Here is a 24,157-nt window from a genome sequence, read left to right on the forward strand (position 1 = left end):
ATGCAAACACTCCCACCTATGACACGCCGAGCCGAGCCTCTGACACTGGCATGACCAAATCCTTCGCAGGCTATGCCTCCCCCACCCTTAAGATCTTGACCCTCAATGTGAGGGGACTTAACAACCCTGTTAAACTGCAAGCGATTTTATCCTGTCTAGAAAACGTGCAAGCGGACATAGGCTTATTACAGGAGACTCATTTATTGTCGCGGGATTGCCATCGGCTGCGCTCTCGTAAATTTCCAGCGCAGTTCTTCTCTTCTAACCCCACTAAGACAGCTGGAGTAGCGATTTTAGTGGCACGACACTTCAAGGGGGAGGTCTTACATAAAAGCGCAGAACTTAGAGGGAGGCTGCTTGCATATCGCTTCGCCTTGGGAGGCCTCACGTTTACTGTTGGGTCCCTTTACGCCCCAAATGAGGGCCAAGAACAGTTCCTGCACTCGGCCATCACGGGAGCCACAGCCACGCCAGACAGACACATTATCCTAGGGGGCGATCTAAACCTAGTCTTTGATAATATCCTAGATAGGTCGGGCCAACGCACTCACCAGGCAGGGGCGCTCTCAACTAGCAGCATAGATCGACTGAGGGACCTAGATCTCCACCATCTCTGGCGCAGAAGCCACCCTCAAGATAAGGAATACTCCTACTATTCTAATGCACACAAAACATACGCCAGACTAGATCACCTTTTAGCCTCAGGCCCGGTGTGCACATTAATGACCTCAACAGAGATAGGAGTTATCTCACTCTCAGACCATGCACCAGTCACTACCACGCTAACCCTGTCAACTACATCATACCCCCCTAGAGTATGGCGCCTTAGAGACACGTTATTGCATAGAGGGGACGTGGTGAAACACATTCAAGACGCAATCAAAGACTACCTTCCCCACAATGCCAATTCCGGCACAACCCTTGCGACGCAATGGGCAGCTCTAAAGGCGGTCCTCCGTGGGGAATTTATAGCCCTCTCCTCTGCCGAAAACAGGGACAGACAGCGTAAATGTGACGAACTCACGCAGCGCGTCCATGAACTGGAGCAAATGCACCAGAGAACAGGTGCCCCAAGAATTTGGAAGCAACTCAAGGCCATGCAACACCAGTTATCGGCCTTAGACATGGACCGAGCGGAATTTGCGGCATTGCGGCTGAGGCATGCCTATTATACCGGAGGCGATAGATGTGGCCGCCTGTTGGCTAACAGGTTACGACTAACACGTCAACAGCAAAAGGTCAAAGAGATTGCCCGATCCGACGGGACCTGTGTCTCGGAGGATGCAGAGATTGCGGACGCCTTCCGCGATTTTTACGCCACCCTCGGCCCAGAGGCTACGGCTTTTCTAGATTAGGTTACGCTCCCCTCTTTATCTGCGCCTCAAATGGAATATCTTGAGAGAGACATTCGCGTAGAAGAGGTAATTGCCGCTATCTCTAGGCTCAAACTGGGGAAGGCACCGGGGCCGGATGGCTTTCCAGCCATCTTTTATAAGAAATTTTGCGCTACACTCACCCCGATTCTCACCCGCCTATTCAACACGTTTGCCGAACCCGGAGCGATACCGCCTGACCTCCTACGAGCTTCAATAACGGTCATTCCCAAACCCGGGAAAGAAAGGACTAGATGTGGAACCTACTGGCCGATATCGTTGTTAAACGTGGATCTCAAACTGTACACAGGGATCCTAGCAGCCTGACTAGCCCCCCAATAACCCGGCCGCATAGACCCGGACCAGGCAGGCTTTATCCCCGAACGCTAGACGGTAGATAATACCAAACACATCGTCCACCTGATAGAAAAAGCTACCCGAGTGCAGGGAGAGAGAATGATGCTGGCAGTAGATGCCGAAAAGGCATTTGACCGAGTCCATTGGCCCTATTTAGAACTGGTTATGGCAAAGGTGGGGATTGGAGAGAAATTCCGCAACCTCATTTTTAACTGTTACAAGTCCCCCACTGCAGTAGTCCGGGTGAATGGATATAGTTCGGCCAGTTTTACTATTGAGAGAGGCACGAGGCAAGGGTGCCCACTCTCGCGCCTCTTATTCACCCTGTATATGGAGCCACTCGCCCAGAGAATACGCCAAAATCAGGCAGCTACAGGGATAAAGTTTGGCGGCTTCAAGCATACCATCAGTCTCTATGCAGACGACATACTGATCTATTTAGAAAACCCACAAACCTCCCTTCCAGCCTGTATAGCGGAGCTGGATGCCTTCGCCAAAGTGACCGGGTTCAAAATGAACACAGACAAGTCGATTGCCTTAGACTTATCGTTGTCTTCCCCCACAAGAGTTTATTTACAAGGACTCTTTCCCATTCAGTGGGCATCGGACATGGTTCCGTATCTGGGGATCCAACTGGCCCCTCACTTACCACCATGGCTGTGGCTAACTACACGACACTCCACGGGAGGATTCGGGAGGAGATAGGCCGGTGGAGACATTTCCCGCTCTCCTGGTTGGGCAGGATTGCAGCAGTCAAGATGACCATCTTACCCCAAATTCTCTATCTTTTCTGGGCTCTACTGTTCCGACCACCCGCCGGATGGATCCGACAAACACAAGCTTGACTAGCCCAATTTATCTGGCAGGGCCGGAAGCCTAGAATGCGGAGGGCATTGATCACGCTAGCCCCGGAATCGGGGGGCCTGGGGGTACCTGACTTGCACAAATACTACCAGGTGGTGCAATTACGCTACCTGGTAGAATAGAGTAAATGGGAATCGGAGAAACACTGGCTCTTCCAGGACCAGGCTGTGGCAGGCCGCCCACTACAGGAAATCCCCTTTTCCCGGAAGGCACACAGGCCTGCTAACCTCTACGCCTCGTACATCACACGGGTTCCCTTAGAAGTGTGGGACGCCACCAGTATTACCCATGACCTTACAACTCTCCCATCCCCGCTTACCCCGCTGGTGGATAACCCAGACTTCACCCTGGGCACAGGGGGATTGACTTTCACACATTGGAGACTTGCGGGTTGCCGCTTCTTATACCACATCTATAGCCCAGAGGGGGTGATCCCCTTCCCACATTTTAAACAAGAGTATGGCTTCCCGGAGACGGAACGGATGAGATACCTTCAAGTCCGACACTGGGCACTCCAACCACAGTTGAGGACGAGGGCAGATAAACGGTTCCTACCGTATGAACGATGGCTCCTATCCCGCACCTCAGACGCTAAACTCATATCTGACCTTTATAAGATGCTGCAGACAACACAGACGCATATTTATATCCCAGGCAGGGAACGATGGGAAAAAGAACTGGGCAGGGTCCTTAGTCACAAAGAATGGGAGAGGATATCCTATAGAGCATGTCACTCCGCATACCACTTTGGGCTCACAGAGACACTCACAAAAATAACAACATATTGGTACTACACCCCAGAACGGTTACACGAGATGGATCATAGTAAAGAGAGATTCTGTTGGCGGGGCTGTGGCCAAGTTGGCAACCTGGTGCACCTGTTGTGGGATTGTGACCATCTCCAATCTTACTGGACACAGGTGCTTGACGACGTGGACAAACACTTTCAAACAGAGCTTCCACGCTTTCCAGTGTATGTCTTATTAGGGCTTCCTAACCCACTAACATACCCCTTACGCTCCCGCTGATGACGTCAAATAGCCATTGCACTGGGTTCCGCGGTGCAAAACATCCTCGCACACTGGCGCACCACCACTACTCCCTCCATTACTGGCTGGCTGGACAGGTTGTGGCATGTACTGGGTATGGAAAAATGATTGCTCACCATGGCTGGGGAAGGAGATAAATATGAGGAGCTCTGGCAACCATTTCGATCACTGTTGATCACAGAATTCAGAGAAATCACTTGTCCTAGGTACCTTCGACTGTTGAGGCTCACGGAGCCAAAGGAGGCCGACCCTTAAGGCAGATATAGATGGGGAGACATAGTGGACGGGAGCGGCAGGGAAGTTGAGGCTGGTAATGACACTGGACGGGAGGGAAGGGGGGGGGGGGAAGGATGGGGGGGCGGGAGGTTCTTAATTTTGTTGTTACACCTTATCTCTGCATTTTAGTGGCCTGTTTTTATCAGGCTGTATTTTGTATATCTGAAAGAGACACGTTAGTATTAGATTCCTTACCTTCGAATATCCCCAGGCGTCAGACTGGATCCGGAATTTTTTTGCGTAGCAGTACCCTTGCGCGTTGGTAGGCGTCGTCTGCGGCTCCGCGTCCGTCGTCGGTGTCGTGGGCCCTGTGATGACGTCGTCGGAGTACTTAGACACCGCCTCCGCGTGCTGACGTCAGTTCTTCTTTTTTCCGCGCAGCGCAGATCCAGAAAAAGTGGTACCTTAGTCACTTTTTGACTAACTCTTTTTTGATCTTTTGATCTCCTTTTTCGAGTCTTCGACTCCGAAACGGTGCCGGTAGGGATGCCTGGTTTTAAACCCTGTGAGGATTGCGACCGGCTGATGTCGGTCACGGACCCTCACCGTCGGTGTCTCCACTGTCTCGGCGTCGACCACGACGACAAGGCCTGTTCCGACTGCCGGGCCTTGACTTCAAAGGCTAGATGGGAGCGGTCCCGTAAGCGGCTCGAACTCCGGCAGTCGGCCCCGCGCCAAGAGAGGTCCCGGTCCGGACGGAGGTCGAGGGACCGGTCGCGGGAGCGGAGCCATCATAGCTTCGGGAGTCGACATCACTCCTCCGGGTCGAAGTCGTCAGGTAAGCACAAGAAGTCGAAGAGACGTCATCGCTCTTCCGACTCCCCCCGACGCGGCCGGGGGTTCAGGTGACACCGCCCAAGCGGCTCCGTCGGAGTCGCAGGCGCCGCGTCCGGCTTCATACCCTCCGGTCCCTGGGCCTAACGCGACGCCGGAGGAGATCGAGCGGTTCCTCATGGCCATGAGGTCCCTCTCTCCTCCGACCGGCTCCGCGGCGCCTTCGGGCCCAGCGGTCCGGTCTGGGGGCCCCAGTGGGTCGGGGGCTTCGGCCCCGACGCCGTCGGGTGCTTCGGCTCCTTTGGGCCCGGCGCCGCAGGGCCCCGCTGGATCCGGATCCGGGTCGTCGCCAGTGGATTTGATGACCTCCCCGGCGCCGACCCCTCAGGTGTCACCGTCCCGTCCCCGACGCCCCCCTCGACCCGGTTCCGGCGCCGGTGCGGCGCCGCTGGGCGCTGCACATGATGCCGTTCGGAGAATTCATTTCCCATGAACCGGCCCCATCTTTTCCTACCCCTGTGTACCAGGAGATGGGTGATGAGGAGGATTGGGAGGGGTCTGAGGACCCTCTTGCACGTGAATGCCAGTCTCAAGAGGACTGGGCAGATGAACTTGGGGAGGCCAGTGGTATAGACACTTCGCCTGACACTGGCTCTGTCTCACCTCCTACCGTGGCTACGGAGGAGGGGGCAACCTATAGTGTGGTGTTGATGAGGGCGGTCAAGGCCTTGAGCCTTGAGCTCCCCGTCGCAGCCGTGAGGACTAACCTCCTCACCGAGGTCCTTAAGCCGCAGTCATGCTCAGCCGAGCCTCTGCTGCCGTTTAATGAGGCCTTAACCGACGTTCTTTTGGGCACTTGGTCCAAGCCCGCTACGGGTTCGCCCGTAGATAGGAACGTGGCCAGACGCCACCGCCCGGCCCCGGGCGACCCATGTTTCCTGTCCACCCACCCCACCCCCGAAAGCCTGGTTATCCAGGCCTCCAATTCCCAAACCGCGTTCCCGTCGGCTCCGCCGGACAGGGAATCCAAGAGGTATGAGCAGTATGGTAAAAAGATCTTCTCATCCCTTAGTCTGGAACTGCGGTCTTCCAACACCGCGTGCCTCTTGGGCCGTTACACCCACTCTCTGTGGGATACGGTTGCGGAAGTGCTGCCAGAGTGTCCGTTGGAGGTACGGGCCAAACTCGGCCAAGCCCTTGTGGAGGGCCGGGATGCAGCCAAATATTCTATCCGGTGTGGGCTGGATACCACCGACTCACTAGGTAGAGCGATGGCAACGACAGTGGCGGTCAGACGTAACGCCTAGTTGAGCTCCGCCAACTTTTCGGCCGATGTCCAAAACACACTGATGGACATGCCGTTTGATGGCCGTCGCCTTTTTGGCGACAAGGCAGACCATGCGCTTGAGCGCTTTAAGGACTCCAGGGCTACGGCCAAGTCCTTGGGCCTCTCGGCCCCGCGCCAGCAATCGTCTGCCTTTCATTCCTTTCGTGGCCACGGAAGGGGTGTACCCACACGTGCTGCCAGCCACGCTCCGCAGGGTAATACCCAACGCGGTGGCGGCCGTGGAAACCGCCGTGGCGGCGGTCGGGGACAACGGCGAGGTCAGTCCACACCTTCCCCCGCGGCATCCGCCCCAAAACCCTCCTAGTCCGTGCTTTCAGGCCCATGTGACGCCAGTGGGGGGCAGGGTTCGCCATCACCTCCTCCACTGGCGCACCGTCACGTCGGACAGGTGGGTGCTGCAGATCGTCCGAAGGGGCTACTCCCTCCTCTTCGAGGGGACTCCTCCAGCCATGCCACCGCAGAACCACCGTGTATCGGGGGATCATTTGCGACTTCTGCAGGAGGAAGTTACGGCCCTCTTGGCCAAGGGGGCCATCGAGCGTGTTCCTGGGCCAGAAGTAGGATGTGGTTGCTACTCCCACTACTTTCTGGTACCCAAGAAGGGCAAAGGGGGCCTACGCCCTATCTTGGACCTACGAAACGTCAACGCCTTCCTCCGGAAGGAGAAGTTCAAAATGCTGACACTGGCTCAGGTTTTAGCTGCCCTGGACCCAGGAGACTGGATGGTAGCGTTGGACTTGCAGGATGCTTATTTCCACATCCCCGTCCTGCCGGCCCACCGGTGCTACCTGCGGTTCACGGTTGGCCACGAGCACTTTCAGTATACCGTGCTCCCCTTCGGCCTTAACAGCGCCCCACGGGTGTTCACAAAGGGGATGGCGGTGGTCGCAGCTCATCTGCGCAGGTTAGGGGTTTCAGTCTTCCCCTACCTCGACGACTGGTTGTTGAAGGCGGGCTCGCCCCAGACAGTTGTCAGCCACCTCCAGACAACGGCAGACCTCCTGCACCAACTGGGGTTCTCCCTCAATGTGCCGAAGTCACACCTGTGCCCCTCCCGAAAGCTCCTCTTCATCGGAGCGGTTCTGGACTCAGCGCAGTTTCGGTTTTATCCTCCCGAACAGCGGGTCCGGGATATTCAGGCTCTGATTCCACTATTTCAGCCTTTATCCCGGGTCTCGGTCAGGTTGACGCTGCGGCTTCTGGGGCTGATGGCCTCCTGCATCCTACTGGTGCATCACGCCAGGTGGTGGATGCGGGCTCTGCAGTGGGACCTGAAGTTTCAGTGGGCCCAGCATCGGGGAAACCTGTCCGACCACGTCCTGATCTCGGAGGGCACTGCGAGACAGCTGCAGTGGTGGCTCACGGACCGCGATTGGGTCAGCGGCAGATCCCTCTCCCTTCCCCAACCGGAGCACGTAGTTGTGACGGATGCGTCCCTCCAGGGCTGGGGAGGCCACATGGGAGAGGCGGAGATCAGAGGCATCTGGTCTCCGGCGGAGGCCCAGCCCCACATCAACCTTTTGGAGTTACGGGCGATTCGCCTAGCACTGAAAGCATTCCTCCCCTCTGTCCGGGGGAGTGTAGTGCAGGTGTTCACGGACAACACCACCGCCATGTGGTACTGCAACAAACAGGGCGGGGTGGGGTCGTGGACCCATTGCCAGGAGGCTCTGCGCCTCTGGCAGTGGCTGGAACGCCAGGGTGTGACCCTGGTGGCTCAACACCTGGCAGGTTCTCTGAACGCCAGGGCGGACGAGCTCAGCCGTCGGTGCATGATGGATCAAGAATGGCGTCTGAACTCGGACGTGGCGCAAGGCCTCTTTCAGCGATGGGGAGAGCCTTGGTTAGATCTATTCGCCACCGAAGAGAACGCGCAATGTCATCAGTTCTGCGCGTTGGAATTTCCAAGGCGGCACTCGCTCGGAGACGCTTTTCGTCGCGAGTGGAGTTGCGGTCTATTGTACGCCTTTCCGCCTATACCACTTCTGCCCAGAGTGCTGAAGAAGATCAAGCGCGACCGGGCCCAAGTCATCCTTGTGGCTCCGGACTGGGCACGAAGGTACTGGTATCCAGAGCTACTCAGTATGTCAGTCGATCCCCCGGTTTGTCTGCCTCTTCAGGAGGACCTTCTGTCGCAGCAGCAGGGGACGGTCCTCCACCCGAACCTGTCCTGTCTCCACCTCCATGCTTGGAGATTGAGCGGCGACAGTTGAGGCCATTTGACTTGCCTCCTGAAGTCTGTAATGTCATTCTGGCAGCCAGGCGTCCCTCCACAAAGTCGGTATACGCCTGCAGGTGGAACAGATTTGTGGCATGGTGCACAGCAAAGGCTGTGGATCCTCTTGATGCCCCTCTCTCTGAGGTTCTTCTCTTCCTTCTTTCTCTTGCCCAGCAGGGCTCTGCTCTGGGCACTATCAAGGGCTACCTTTCTGCCCTTTCAGCCTTTCTGAGGCTGCCTGATCAACCTTCTTTGTTCAAGTCCCCTATTGTAAACAGATTTCTAAAGGGCATCACACACACGTTCCCTCCTGTTCCGTTTGTGATGCCTCAGTGGGACTTGAACCTGTTTCTTACGTTTCTGATGTGCGCTCCCTTTGAGCCACTTCACAACTGTCCTCTCCGCCTTCTTACTATGAAGACTGCTTTCCTGGTTGCCATCACCTCTGCCCGGAGAGTGAGTGAGCTCCAGGCTCTTTCTTGTAATCCACCTTTCCTTTCTGTCCATCCGGACAAAGTGGTGTTGCGTACTAAGCCATCTTTCCTGCCCAAGGTTGTCACGGCCTTCCACATCGGGCAGTCCATCACCTTGCCAACCTTCTTCCCGCCTCCGCATCCCTCTAAAGAGGAAGAGCGGCTCCACCGTCTGGACCCAAAACGTGCGCTCTCATTCTACTTGTATCGCACACGCCTGTTCCGGGTGGATGACCAACTCTTTGTTGGGAACGTGGGCGCTAAGAAGGGGAAAGCGGTGCACAAGAGGACCATCTCCCGGTGGATCATCTTGTGTATCCAGGCATGTTACTCCTTGGCTAACAAGGAGCCCCACTGTTGGATTGCGGGCTCATTCCACCCGAGCCACGGCGACTACAACTGCCCTGGGCCGGGGAGTGCCCTTACAAGACATCTGTCAGGCAGCTACCTGGGCCTCGCTGCACATGTTTGCAAGACACTACTGCCTGGACAGCCAAGTCCGGAGGGATGGCTTCTTTGGCCGTTCCGTCCTCCAGGAGTTTCTGGTGTGATTATTGGTTCGCAGACCCACCACCGGGGTTGGTATTGCTGGGGTATCTATTCTAAGGTAAGGAATCTAATACTAACGTGTCTCTTTCAGATGCACAAGATACTACTTGTGTAACGATATATCTGTAAGAGACATTAGTTAGTATTAGATTCCTTACCGACCAACCCATCCTCCCCGTTCTGCGAACCGATATCTAGGGTTAGGGTTATCCCCTTTCAGGGCCCTAGTTTCAATGGCACCAGTGTTGGTTTTTAACATGGCTCAGCGCTTCTGGCGCGGAAAAGCTGTGTCTAAGAACTGACGTCAGCACGCGGAGGCGGCGTCTAAGTACTCCGACGACGTCATCACGGCGCCCACGATGCCGACGACTGACGCGGAGCCGCAGACGACGCCTACCGACGCGCAAGGGTACTGTTACGCAAACAAATTCCGGATCCAGTCTGACGCCTATTCTAAGGTAAGGAATCTAATACTAACTAATGTCTTTTATAGCTATATCGTTACACAAGTAGTAACTTGTGCGTTGCAACATGCCTACACTGAGCCCCTTTTGCTTTTATGTCACTTATTAACAGCACACAACCAGGATGTACATGTTGTGAATTTTTCCTTTCTTTGTACTGACTTCAATAAAAAGAGTTAAACCATAACTGGCTGCGAAGCAGCGAAGAAAGAGGCATAATCGGAGCCTCCGGTCCTGATATAGAATCTATTTTTGCAATGAATTCCGTTTCAAATTAAGCCTCAGCGTGGCAGAACAAAGCAAGTTTGTGGGTCACCGAAGGACAACGTGCCCCAAATCTAATAATAAAGAGAAGTCAAGTCATCAGGATATGGCAGCAGTGATGTTTGTGTTTGTTTATTTTTCCAAAGAAAATTAAAAAGATTACAGCATAAAACAATGTTTTTGGCAAATAGGCATAATGTAGAATACAAAATGTGAATGCTTATATCCTCCTTACACTTCACTATTTAAAAATCAGTACTATATTAGCGTGGTGTCTGAATCATGGGCGTAATTCTGGACGACTGGTGCTGTGGCTGTGAATTATCCAATATTAACATTTTTTTTAAATAAAGCTCAGATGTGTAAAATTGAGGTGGTATTTATTTCTAAGCATTTCTGAAAATGTCAGATATTTGTAATGAAAAATATTGATTTTTACTTGGTTGCAAGAGCAAAATCGCTGTAAACTGGAGTGGCTTGTAAAATCAGTTTTTGACGAAACACTGGAAAGGTAAACAACATATTATGTTTGTTGTTTGCACCAGCACCTTTGTAGTTCTAAGTGTACATAGTCATTAGCGACGCATTGAAATTTTTTTGGGGTGATTTAGGCTCGCTACCCACCCTTTTTTAGGTCTCGCCTGGCGTTAGCAGCGCGCATGCACTACTCTCTCCATGCGAGGGCTTCTTGGAATCAGTACGGTTCCAGATGTCTTGTGTCTGCGCCGCCTGCAATTGTAATTGGCGTGCGTTGGTTTTCATCTCTAATTATGCTGAAAATGCTTTGTTGATTGCACAGGAGGGTTTTTAGTCCCTCCTGGTTGCCACCCTGTCCTCTTTAGACCACACCCACAGGGATTGGATGTTTTACTGGCGGGGTGAGACAGCAGCTTCAATCTTTACTCATGGCACTTCTTTTTTTACTATGTTGCAGAGTGCATGTGCAGACTTCTCGTGTTGCGCTGTCTGCGCTCACCTATACACTTCCCACTCAGTTTGTTCCACCCCCTCCTTGGCTTCTCTCCCGCCCTGCTTTCACACCCACTCTGTTTATTCCGACCCATCCCTGGCCTCTCTTCTGCCGGGATTTCACATGGGCTGCATTTTGTTACTTGCAACATTGTGTTCTAGCATTTTAACAAGAAGAGGTTGCGGTACACTGAAACAGGCTGATGTCATTATGTCCATACTAGGCAAAGCACCCAGCATCCATGTTTTTTAAAATTATTTTTCCATCCGCACAGTGATCTCGAACGCTAGACTGCACCTGAAAGTCTGCTTCCTTGCTTTGAGGTGGTCTCACCCGGTTGTTTAAATCTTCTCGGTTTATCGCTTTGCTTTTGTTTACTTTTTTTTAACAAATGCAGACACTTCGTGTAAAACCCCACCACCCTGGCGACAGACACTAATGGCTATCCCGGGTGAAGACATTACCCCAGCAGCCAGCATTCATACGATTGGAAGCCCGGTGTTTGAAGCCTAAAAAAACCCCCTGCGGTGAATGATAACTTTGACAGAACTCTGGTATCTCACAGACTCGTTTAAAATGCTTAAGGAACTGAGAAAATATTGCAGTAAATTAGTCATGCTAACCGCGTGAACTGTTTGAACAACATAGGCAGGACTCAAGCCTTTACTGCTGAAGTACACTGCACTGTGTGTGACATCATGATGAGGAAGAGCCGCCTGATCGAAACCGGGGAGGCACCTGGCAAGGGCAACGAGTTGGGGGTCTGGTGGGGAGGCCAGTGGGACAGAGCCCGAGAGATGGGCACAGCAGGGATTGAGGGGGGGCGGGGGGGGGGGGGGGGGAAATTACACTAACACGTCAGAGGGATAAAGCAGATTGGCTTTCCGGTTCAGACGGAAAGGGCGGGGAAGGCTATATGATAACAACAAAACTGTGATAAGAAATGTAGTCATGCAATGCTTTGTACATGGTGATACTTTTATAGACCTGATAAACACTAACAGGGTTTATTTACTAAACACAGCTTTGCAGGGAGAAAGAATCATGTGGAGGCACAACAGTATGTGTGAGGTTCCTCAGATTGTGTGAGGTTTTCATGCACCAGGGGGCCCTGAATTACGACTTGTGGCGTCGACAGAAGTGAATTTTAAGGAGGGCACATATTGAACCGTACATAGCGATAGACAGCGTTTATTGTCACACTGGCTGCTAAGAAAAGAAATCTAAACAGCCTTCCCTTTTTTTAATCTAATTGACTTCTTTAATTGAATTGCTGTCTGTTGCACAATGCATGCCCTAACAAGCCTGTGCGTGGCTCCATGGAGCGGGCCGAAGAGCACTTTCGTGTTTGCTCCTTGCAGGAGTAGGTTGTGACAAGCGATGTCCACGCTTCTTCTTTGTAGCAAGGGATCGGTTCTTCCTGCAGGTATGAATGCAAGCCTGACAGCAAGATGTGAACTTCCACCAGCCACCCTTGCTAAATTTTGTCGGGAGGACTCGTACCCGCCTCTTATCTGTGCAGCATTCCTTGGTGAGTTACTGGGATGTGCTGCACAGATAAAATAAATACGTGTATTTATCATTCATGAGCAGTTCACCGATTTGGGAGCAGTGGTGAAAGTATATAAAAGTTATGGCATCTATCTATCTATCGCACTCACTCTGTCTATCTGTCTATCGCCATCACTCTATCTATCTGTCTATCGCACTCACTCTGTCTATCTATCGCCCTCACTCTATCTATCGCACTCACTCTATCTGTCTATCGCCCTCACTCTATCTATCTATCTATCGCCCTCACTCTATCTATCTATCGCCCTCACTCTATCTATCTATCGCCCTCACTCTATCTATCTATCTCTCTCACTCTAACTGTTTATCTATTGCCCTCGCTCTGTCTATCGCACTCTCTATCTGTCTATCGCACTCACTCTATCTGTCTATCGCACTCACTCTATCTGTCTATCTATTGCCCTCACTCTATCTATCGCCCTCACTCTATCTATCGCCCTCACTCTGTCTATCTATCTCCCTCACTCTATCTATCTCTATCTATCTATCTATCTATCTTTCTATCTATCTATCTATCTATCGCCCTCACTCTATCGATCGCCCTCACTCTATCGATCGCCCTCACTCTATCGATTGCCCTCACTCTATCGATCGCCCTCACTCTATCGATCGCCCTCACTCTATCGATCGCCCTCACTCTATCTATCTATCGCCCTCACTCTATCTATCACCCTCACTCTATCTATCTATCGCCCTCACTCTATCTATCTATCGCCCTCACTCTATCTATCTATCGCCCTCACTCTATCTATCGCCCTCTATCTATCTATCGCCCTCTATCTATCGCCCTCTATCTATCTATCGCCCTCACTCTATCTATCTATCGCCCTCACTCTATCTATCTATCGCCCTCACTCTATCTATCTATCGCCCTCACTCTATCTATCTATCGCCCTCACTCTATCTATCTATCGCCCTCACTCTATCTATCTATCGCCCTCACTCTATCTATCTATCGCCCTCACTCTATCTATCTATCGCCCTCACTCTATCTATCTATCGCCCTCACTCTATCTATCTATCGCCCTCACTCTATCACATCACCACAGCATCACTCAGCACCACCACAGCATCACTCAGGTGCACCACAACATCACTCAGGGGCACCACAACATCACTATGCGCTACCACAGCATCATTGAACGCCACAGCATCACTCGTCGCCACCACATCTCTCAGCTCCACCACAGCATCAATCTGTGCAACCATTCAACAATAACTGGTTCAAATTTGTTCTCTCAATGTTTCAAGCTTCATTACAAATGTCACAAAAAGAGTTAATATTTCACTTCTGTTCTTGGATTTTTGTCACAATAAAATACACTGAACATAATCTTCACAAAAATTATTTACAAAAGTTTAAGCTATTGCCATTATAAATGACAATAACTTTTATTTAAGTATTAATTATTTAAAAAAATTAAAAGCCATTGTAATTTGTAATATCAATACATCGAAGTCACTTAAATACAACACATATTGCATTACAAATGCTATAGGTGTCACAGTTGCGAAAGTTAAAACTATTGGCATTGTAAATGACAAAGCTATTAATGTAGCTATTTTCAAAACCATCACATAATTAAAAAATGTGTAATTTACAATACCAATAGCTCAAACTTTCCTAATGCGAGACCTATTGCATTGCAAATGCTTGTTTTTTTAAAGAGTTTTTATATAGCGCAAACTTGTTCTGCAGGACAAGAGACTATGCCTGACCTGGTTGGTTCATACTTCTGTATGTTCACAGGCTGGTAGTGTTGGGGTAGAGCTTTCCTTTTAGCTCTCCGAAGGTAACATTGTGGGACAAGGTGCAAAATGTCTCTTTAAGATAAGCTTGCACCTTTGTCCTATCGCTGAAGGTTGGTAGGGTGGGGAAGTAGTGTCTGGGGCGTCCTTTAAACAAGCATTTGCAATGCAGTAGGTCTCACTTTTGCGAGAGTTTAAGGTATTAGCATTGTAAATGACAATTCCTTTTTATTTATGTTTTAAAAACCAAAACATAAATAAAAGGCATTACCATTTACAATGCCAATAGCTCAAACTTGCGTAAATGCAAGACCTATTGCATTGCAAATGCTTGTTAAGTGTTGTCAGCCATACGTTATTTACGGAGAAGCACTGCATTGTCACTCAAACCTAATCATCAGGAATGGGGAAAGAAAGACTTTGAACTGGCTGTGCGGAGTTACTGTTTTGATGTGGGTACGATTTATAACGTCCATAGTGTGAATGCGATTTCCCAAGTTGCTGCAGATTTGGTGCCTTTGTTTGTGGGAGGGCTATAAATATATTGAATTAAAGCTGGGCAACTGTCAATAACAGATGATTTTCACCTAGGTGTTCTCAGCGACAGCAGATAAACAATGAGAAGGAAGTTTGAGTTGTCTAAGATGTCACTCAGAACCCCGAAGTTAAAAACTTGCCTTTAATTCTGCTACCAATATACAGTAGTATGTGGTGTATGGATCCCTTACTCATCCAATAGAAATAATTGAGTGCAATGATGGAAATAGGGGACCATAGTTGTATCACACCAGTGGAAAACAATATTTAATTTTAACGTCTGTGACCTAATTGCGGTCAACAACATTTAGATAAATCTGTTCAAATATAGTGGATGGGTGTGGGACCCATATATAATCATCACTATTATTAATAGACGTTCTTTGTTTTGTGTTTCAAGGAGGGACGCTGAGGATTTATGCAGACAGCCTAAAACCAAACATACCATACAAGACAATCTTGCTGTCCACTACTGACACGTCAGACTTTGCTGTCATTGCTGCTCTTGAGAAGTATGGATTTGAAAAGGAAAACCACACAGAGTTCTGTATCGCATGTGTAAGTAGCTGCAAACATTTTGGGATTTTTATAATGTGCAATACTAATACTGCGTTTCATACTACATCATGAGTCACCGCACCAAAGGTTGCTTTTTTCTGATGCACTTAACTAACACCACAACTTAACTCTAGAAAACTGCAACGTTAGAACATGACTTTTGGAGTCCAAACTTAGCACTCTTAATATGGGAGTAGTGGGTAGCTGAAATTGAGATGTGGATTTTTGAGTATTTGCTTATCAATTTATATTTTGTCTAAAGCCCGGACCAGGTGAGAATACACACGAGAGTGCTGTAAAGTTATACAATAAATCCAAAAGAAATTGCATTAAAATATTTGGATTTACAAACTGCCAGACTGAAAGTTAGATATTTAAAAAAAAAAAGAACAAAACTAATGGAAAGTGTAGTCATTTAATAGGTGCAATTACATAACATTTTTATCACTTAAAGATTGATGTTTTGCGACTTAGCCAGGAATACCGAGCTTACATTGTTTATCCGATAAAAGCAAAGACCAACTTCACATATCTTTGAAAATCACTGCAGCTTTTTGCAACGGTCCTTTTTTTGTAGGGTGTCGAACCTGTGTGTTGAAACTCTGCAACAGACACCATAAGTGGTCTTCCGGCGACTTCTAGTCTTTTAATGCAGTGTGCTAAGGAACGATGTCTCAACTGTCAGCAGAAGTTCCGTTATCTTTTTGGGTCTGATCCTGACCCTGTGCCAGAGCAGGGTGCACCCCAAGATGATGATGATGATGATGGTGAGGGGAGTGGCTTGCTTCCCCATTATTACACTGATGATGCCTTGTACTTTAATTTACATAACACCAGTGGACTTGACGCTTCTCCTGAGACATAACTTGACATGCCACATGGGCCACCAATGAAGAAGAGCGCCTCATTCGCAGTGGTGGGTTGGAGGGCAGCCACATTTTTAGAGTTAAAACTGCTCTTCACTAAGACAAATCCTTTAACAGAACTCCTGCAGCCTGGCCAACAACTTCTGATCCTCTTGATTTAATGATGCCCTCGTAGGGGTTTGTAATCCGCGTTTGTCAGAGGAAGAAGGACTTACCAGTTGTTTCAGAGTATTGTGACTGGTCCTGTGGATTGTATCCTGGTTTCCCCCCGCCGCCGCCGCAGTTTGACATCGCGTGCGGCCGCCGAGTGGGGGAAACTACACTGCCCAGAAGCCCTGTGGACCACGCCCCATTACATCACACGGCCGTCAGAGGTCGACAGAGGTTGGGTTGGGCCACCCCTCCTTCAAGTGAGATCCGGAGTACCCTGTATCATTACAGGTTACTGTGGAGTTTGTTGTAATTCCCCTATATAGATTGTGGTATTTGCATAGGGCTATCAGCTTGCACCCAACTTTGTTCTGCCCCAACAACTATAATGACTCTGCGATCTGGCAAAGAGAGACTGGTACAGGTCACTACATCGAACGGGGTGTTTAAAGGTACTATAGACCATTTTTTCAAACGGACTACCTGTATTCTTGAGAAAGAGATTGCCCTTGCCGAAAAACGTCTTTCCATTGATCTGGTCACTGGGAAACGGTCCTCGCTTGGGAAAATAGGGCAGGTTGAATCCCCAGTACCACTGTTCCAATTAGACTCTAGTGATATTAACGGCAGCATTTTAGATACGATGCTTGTAGACTCACTATCCCAACCGCACTCTATTGACAATAATGGTATCACCATAGATACGGTGCTTGTAGATCAGGAGCCAGATGACACTGCAATACCTTCAGATACATCTTCAAGTAGCTCCCTTTACAATAACCTAGTGAATATCGATATCGATGATAATGAAACATCTGGATCTATATCCAGTCCTGAGATTAAAAACCCACCCCAAAAAGATCCTCATAAATCAGGACCTAGTAAAAGGAAACGGAAAGAGAAAACCCAGAAGGGGGGTATCGCAAAGGCTTCAAAAGGTAACGGCAATATAGCACCTACAGTACACATAACAGCACCCCTGGCCATCTCCCCTACAAACACTATTAATCATCTCCCGTCAAATAATGTTGACGATCTTCTTTTGGGCAAGATAGAATTTGTGGTAAAATCCCTACTGTTACCATTACTTGAACGGACGAGGTTGCTTAATGATAAAATGGACCAGATGGAGGCGTTATTGAGAGATAACATGGAGACTGTGAAAAATTTAACTAATCCCCCTACACTTACAGGTGACGCCATTCCTGGGACCCAGAGACAACCTAAAAATAATACAGGAGGGTCACAGCAGTTGGCCAAAGCTGCACCATTATCACCAGTAATGCCATCCCGAGAAGTGCAGTCAAAACAGGCGAAAAATAAGAATGAACCAAAACTAGCTAAAGATAAACCTCCCAAAGAAGGTGTACAACCAAAACCACAGCCCGCTTCCAGCAGGCCAGTTAAAACTGCCCGCATAATGGAACAAGAGAACTTAACTAGGAACAATGTTTATCGCAAACCACCCTATGTTAATCTGCCACCAGAGTCCGTACCATATACCATCATTCTAACAGGAGTGGTCCCTCTAGAGGAGGGGAAAGCAGAATCACATCGGGATCTATATAACAAAGTAAATTTTTGGCTCAATAAGAACAGGCCACTTCCACCCATGTCCAAAACAGAGATCCTCAATGTAAGAAGAGTAGACTGGTTGGGCCACGGACAAAAGGATCTAGATGGGGACTGTATTATCGTTAGTTTTAGGGACCCTTGGGTGGTAGACCTTATTTGCAGAAAACCAAAGTTTGGTAAAGTGGGGGATGTCCAAACGATAACATTGCATTATTTTTACCCCAATTAGGAATTCCCAGAAACCCTCCCTTTCAAACACCATCTTATCACAATAACGGACCCAGAGGGAGACATCCACATGCCTTGGCTACATATCCCCTGTTCTACCCCCAACTTTCGAATCGGTACGCCCCACTTAGTGGTTTGGAAGGGGTTGATTGACTCTCCTGTGATCCAAAAAACAACGATAGTGTCTAATTCAGCTAGCTGTTCGGAGGATTTGATCTCTTCTCACACACAAAGGGAAGATAGTTGCATCAAAAAATTGGATAGCCAAGAGATTGCAACTAAAGCGGGACAAAATGTGAATGGATTCGAAATTGGGCTGTTGTCTGGTGAAATAGGAAGGGGGCATATAGACCCTCACATAAACAACCCTACGAACCAGGCAAATATTATAAAGTTAGCCTCATGGAACATTGCTGGGCTGAAGGGGAAATTAGATGGAGCAGAATGGGGGGCTTTTATAGACCAGCATGACATTTTCTTATTCCAAGAAAGCTGGGCACTTGATGCTGTTTATCGTATTGGTTATCTCACCTTCCACAAACCTGCAATTAAGGGGAAAAAGGGAAGACCATCAGGTGGGCTCGTAATATGGATTAGACAATCCTTAGGCTACAGGATATTGGAATTGATAGTCCATAATAATGACATCCTGGGTTTAAAAGTCCTGAGAGATAATCATCAGGAACTGTTTATAATCAACATCTATGCTAGAGGCTTACCAGGAGGGAAGAGTCCTGTAATCATAGACGAATTAGACCGTCTATTGGATTGTATTGGGAGGGACAAGTGTATCGTGGTAGCAGGAGACCTAAACTGCACTTTTGAACCCCTGCCTAGCGAGGGAGATGATAGTTATGGAGAGGTTGACCAATTATGGGATGTACCAAACCTTGCCATAAAACCTATCAAAAAGGTCACTGACGCAGCTCTCCATTGGTTGGGTCTGTGCTTGGAGTGGGGCTTAAGAGCTGTTAATGGTCGTGCTAAGTCGGATAGGTTAGGACAGGTTACTTTTGATAATGGTTCTACCAGAAGCAGAATCGATTATTTCCTAATCAAGCTAGAGTTTTGGTCACTGGTAGAGGACATGGTAATCATACAGAGGCCAGAGAGTGATCACAATCCCTTGGTGTTAAATTTGAAAGTAGAAGAGGGAACAGTTAACTCCAAAGCTACAAATTGTATTACAGCAGAGACCGTTTTAACCAATGACTGTCGAAGGGTTCGTTGGTGTAGAGTTTTGGATGACCCAGACACCCTGAATAAAATTTCAAACGAAGTGTCAAAATCGGTAAAACAGGTCAAGTTAGTAACTGGTGACATAGGTTTAGTTGACCAGATTAGCTCTATACATGAGCTTCTGTTTGATAAAATAAAAACCTTCTTAACAAAGTCGGGGACTTCAGGGAAAAAGGGTGGAGATCCTCCCGGTTCCAAATGGTACGATAAAACCTGCCGCAAAGCCCATAGCTCTCTGATTGGTGCCATTAAAACCAGGAATACATCATTGATTGGAGTAGAGAGGTTGAACTACAAGAGGGCCTAAAAGCTTGAAAAGCAATCATGGGATGACCGCCGCTGGCAGGACCTGTATGAGGCCAGCTTGTCCTCTAACCAAATTAAATTTTGGCAGGTCGTGAAATGGGGTGGACCCAGGGACTCACAAACACCAGCAAATCATGTCTCTGTAGAGGATTGGGTGGAGCACTATTCATCCCAGTTCTGCGGGTTGGTGAGGGCATTGAATGAAGAGGAGAGAGTTTTGCCCTCTACACCCAAACCCATAAGTACGCCCATAGTGTTTCAAAATATTGAGGTGGAGAAGGCATTAAACTTGGTCCAAGCGGGTAGAGCGCCTGGGATGGATTGCATTCCAGCCGATCTTTTCAAATATGACCAATGTAACTGGGTTCCTTATATAACAACCCTAACAAATGCAATTGCCAATGGTGCCATGATACCTGAGTCTTGGAAAGGGGCAGAAATCCTACCTATTTATAAAAAAAGGAGATAAGTCACTACCGGAGAACTATCGCCCCATCAGCCTCATAGACGCTTTGCAAAGAGTTATAGCTAGAATGCTCCTGGGTAAAATACAAGCTTGGATTAATGAGGAAAATATCCTATCCCCGATGCAAGCTGGCTTTAGGAAAAGCACTAGCACAATCGACCAAATATTCAGATTTGTTCTGATTTATTGGAAGATTGTGTATCTAGGTGGGGGCACCATTTATGCAGCATTCGTGGACCTTAAATCCGCATTCGATCTTGTCTCGAGAGAGAAGCTGTGGGTTGCTCTAAGAACAATGGGAATGCCACCGGAACTACTTGAGCTCACCATAAGACTACATGAGAATAATTTTGCCAGAGTAAGATGGAGTAGGCAGGGACAGGTGACAGACCGATTCCCTGTGACTCGTGGGGTAAGGCAGGGTTGTGTCTTGGCACCAACCCTGTTCCTTTTATTTATAAACCAAGTTGTGCAATTGTTAGAAAATACCCCAACAGATGCACCAACACTAGGTGGGAGAAAGTTTCCCCTTCTTATTTTTGCTGACGACACGCTGATTTTGGCAAAATCTCAAGTGGGGCTACAGACTGCAATTAATAAATGTGTTGACTTTTGTAAAATTAATGATTTAGAGATCAACGTGTCCAAAACAAAATACATGGTCTTAACGAAAAACAAACCACAACGCAGTGAAGTTAGCATGAATGGTACCAAATTAGAACAGGTCGGTGTCATGACTTACTTAGGGGTGGTATTAGATTATCGTTTAAGATGGAAGGCACAGATCGAAGCCCTCTGTTTAAAATTTGGACGCCTAACGGGGTGTCTGATAAAGGAGCAACGATGCTCGCAAACTAAAAGGATCTTGCCAGCTCTAAAAATCTATAACGCTAAAATAAGTTCCGCCATCCTCTATGGGGCTGATTTATGGAGTTATGTGGACTTAGCACCATTGATAAAAATCCAAAACAAGTTTCTACGCAGCCTGGCTGGTCTACCACAATCTACCCCTACCCTCCCCCTATTATTAGATATGGGTTGTCACTCCATTAGAGATTTGGCACGATATAGGATGGTTGCCCTGTGGAGACGTATATGGTGCACTCCACAACTGGCCCTATTTGCTAGTGAAATCATGGATTTGAGATCAATTATAGGGTCAGGAAATCTTCCGTGGTTTCGAGATGTCAAGGCCATTTTGTCAAACATGGGCTTGACTTCACAGTGGGCTGACCCTGGGAACAGTGTTTTTCCGCCCAAAAAAGAATTAAAATTATTATATTGGGCGACAGTGAAAGAACAACATATTTTGTCATCTCAGCCCTCAAATCTGACACGTCTCTTTTTGCTCCACAAGGTTGAGATCCATGTAGAGCCCTATTGGGACTGTATTACCAAATGTTTAGATAGAAAACTCTATCATCAATTCAGAGTTGACACTCTACCAGTAAGGGCATATACTTACAAATGGCGAGGGCAGCAAAATGAGTTCTGTCCATGGTGCACTGGGGTGAAGGAATCCATTAGCCACCTTTTTATTTGTATGCCCAGCATATTCTGCCCCGCGCCGCAAATGGATTAAGCCCATCTGTAGGAAGATCAACACGAGGGTGTGTATGGAAGCCCTCTGGGTTTTAAAATCCAATACCTCTGAGTGCGTTACCATTTGCGTGGCCAAATTTCTGGGGTGGCCATGGATTCTAAGAGCTAGGCACTCACTTGTTTTGTAATATGAGGAACTTTTTTAAAGTTTTATATTGGAAATGATTGTCTGAACGTCTTTGTGAATATATTTAATTCAGTTTTACTGATTTTAAGATGTTTTAGCTTGTTAAATTATTAATTGTGATGAACTGATCTTGTACTTACGTTGGATTTGTGATGTAATTGAGGATATTATGTAAAAACTTTTAACATTGTTAAATCAATTATGTCACAAACTGGAATTTTAGAATTAAGGAAGTATTTTATCTGTTGTCTTTTATGATATAAAATTCGAAATAAAGACGTATGAAATCTGATGCCCTCGTAGATATGCTGATGGCTACCTGATCAAAACCTTGTTCTGGCTCTTGACCAGGCATCATAGACCTCCGCCTGGTGACTGGATTTTCTCACAAAACACTTTACTCCAGAGAGACCCTTATTGTACAGGCCTCAACCAGTTCTGTGTTTTTGTGTTGACCGCGTTGATCGCCGGCCACAGTGTGGGAGTGTGCGAGGAGGACGCTGCATTCCTGCCTCGCTGTCTCCCGCGGTCACTTCAGCTCCCACGGCTCCTGTAAATCTTGTCAAGCTTCTGCACCATCGAGATGCCGAATTGTTGCCTAGGTCCCCCGTGGCCCCCACTTAACTTTGCCTTTTTGATCCTGTACAGAGTCTACCAATGAGTTGCTAACGGCCTGGCGTTAAGTGCGACCGAGCACGACCAACCCCTCTACAGTGCTCCTGTCAGCTGTATTTCATCAGGCAGCCTCTGCACTCATTCATCTGGCACCGGAGGAGCTGATGGCTAAGAGCATAAATGGCAGTGCAGTAGGCAGCAGAGAATGGTGCACAGAGAACGGTGGGCTGCAAGTACAGCAGTAGGTGGTGGTTTGACTTGGGGGGGTTATGGGCGGCGAGCGTGGCCGTCAGCGAACGGCTACCGGGAGCGAGGCCAGGTCGAGGTAGGTTGGGTGCGGCTTGCGGCTCCATCCTGAGTGGCCTGCTCGCTTAGCCCCTATGATCTACCATTTCAGCCATTCCAGCCATATTCCCCCGGTCTTAGGGAGTACAGCATCCACGGAGGCCTCATATTGTTGTGGCACATTGTTGTGGCTCTCAAGGAATGCGTGCAGTCCTTCCAGCACCCATACGGGTGGGGTGGATTGTACTCATAAACAGAGAATCCAAGCAATATGCAATTACATTTTTTTTTAATCATTATTTGGCATTCATTCACAGCCAGGTGGAAGAGCCAGGAAAGTCAGTGACTGGCAAACAGTCAGACCACCTTATTATTCAACTACCATTTAGTCAACGCAAAATGAAATCAGGCATGGTCAGAAAGCAACCAAAGCTGAAGCAAAAATCAAGAACCACCAAGATACCACTGGGAAACTCGACAGAATTATCTCCAACCCCCGGAGCTACACTAATATCATCGTACCCAATCTTTGGATCAATGAATCCTACCGAAAAATTTACATTCTTAAAAGATCCAATAGCAGTTATTTATTCTACACAAGGTAAAATTACAGGTCTTCCTAAGCCTCTGACGCCGTACAAATTAAAACCTACACAGGATGAGGTTTCAAAGGGTAGTGCAGGTACAACACTGATAGTAATGGAAGAAAAAGCAGATTGAAGCCATCACCACCAGTTAATCCAAACGACCGGCGTGGATAAAATTCAACAGTGTGTCAGTAATAAGCATATCATCCATGCACAAGTGCATACAACCAGTACAGCTCAGTCCACGCCTTGGTTTGAACCAGCAATAGATAAAACTGTGGAAGTCGCTTGTAACATCTGCAATACTGGTAAACTCAATCGCCACTCTACTCCCAAACAACAACCAGTTAAAATCAACACATAGGCCGTCACCAGTCCTGTACAAAATCCTAGTGATTCCTGGATTGAGTCTCTCTAAATAACAAATAACACAGATTTAATGCAGGCAATTGGAACCATCACTACAAATCCATGTCAGACACAACTTACACTTCAATTGGAAGAGCAACAGCAATCAGTAATAGAAATTTCAAGTCTTCATGAGCACATTGAAAAGGTTGCAATAAGTCCTGCAAATAATAATCATATTAGTCATAAAATAAATAATGAGCAAAAGCACAATCAGGAGCACACATCTGACAAAGATAACAAAGATCAACGCACAATTTTAAAGAACACAGAAGTATCCCAGTTATATGGAATTACCATTACGAATC

At 48.1% G+C, this 24,157-nt stretch overlaps 1 protein-coding gene across 14 annotated transcripts in view; it reads left to right on the forward strand.

Annotated features, from left to right (window-relative positions):
* AFDN (afadin, adherens junction formation factor) overlaps positions 1-24,157 on the forward strand; it is a 1,642,835-nt gene that overhangs the window by 282,795 nt on the left and 1,335,883 nt on the right. For all 14 annotated transcript variants that reach the window (XM_078648844.1, XM_078648846.1, XM_078648851.1 and 11 more), the window contains exon 6: positions 15,238-15,395. In XM_078648844.1, the coding sequence (XP_078504970.1) occupies positions 15,238-15,395 (158 nt within the window). The remainder of the gene's footprint in view (positions 1-15,237; positions 15,396-24,157) is intronic.

Source organism: Lissotriton helveticus, chromosome 6, assembly GCF_964261635.1.
Source record: "Lissotriton helveticus chromosome 6, aLisHel1.1, whole genome shotgun sequence".
Taxonomy (NCBI): Eukaryota; Metazoa; Chordata; class Amphibia; order Caudata; family Salamandridae; genus Lissotriton; species Lissotriton helveticus.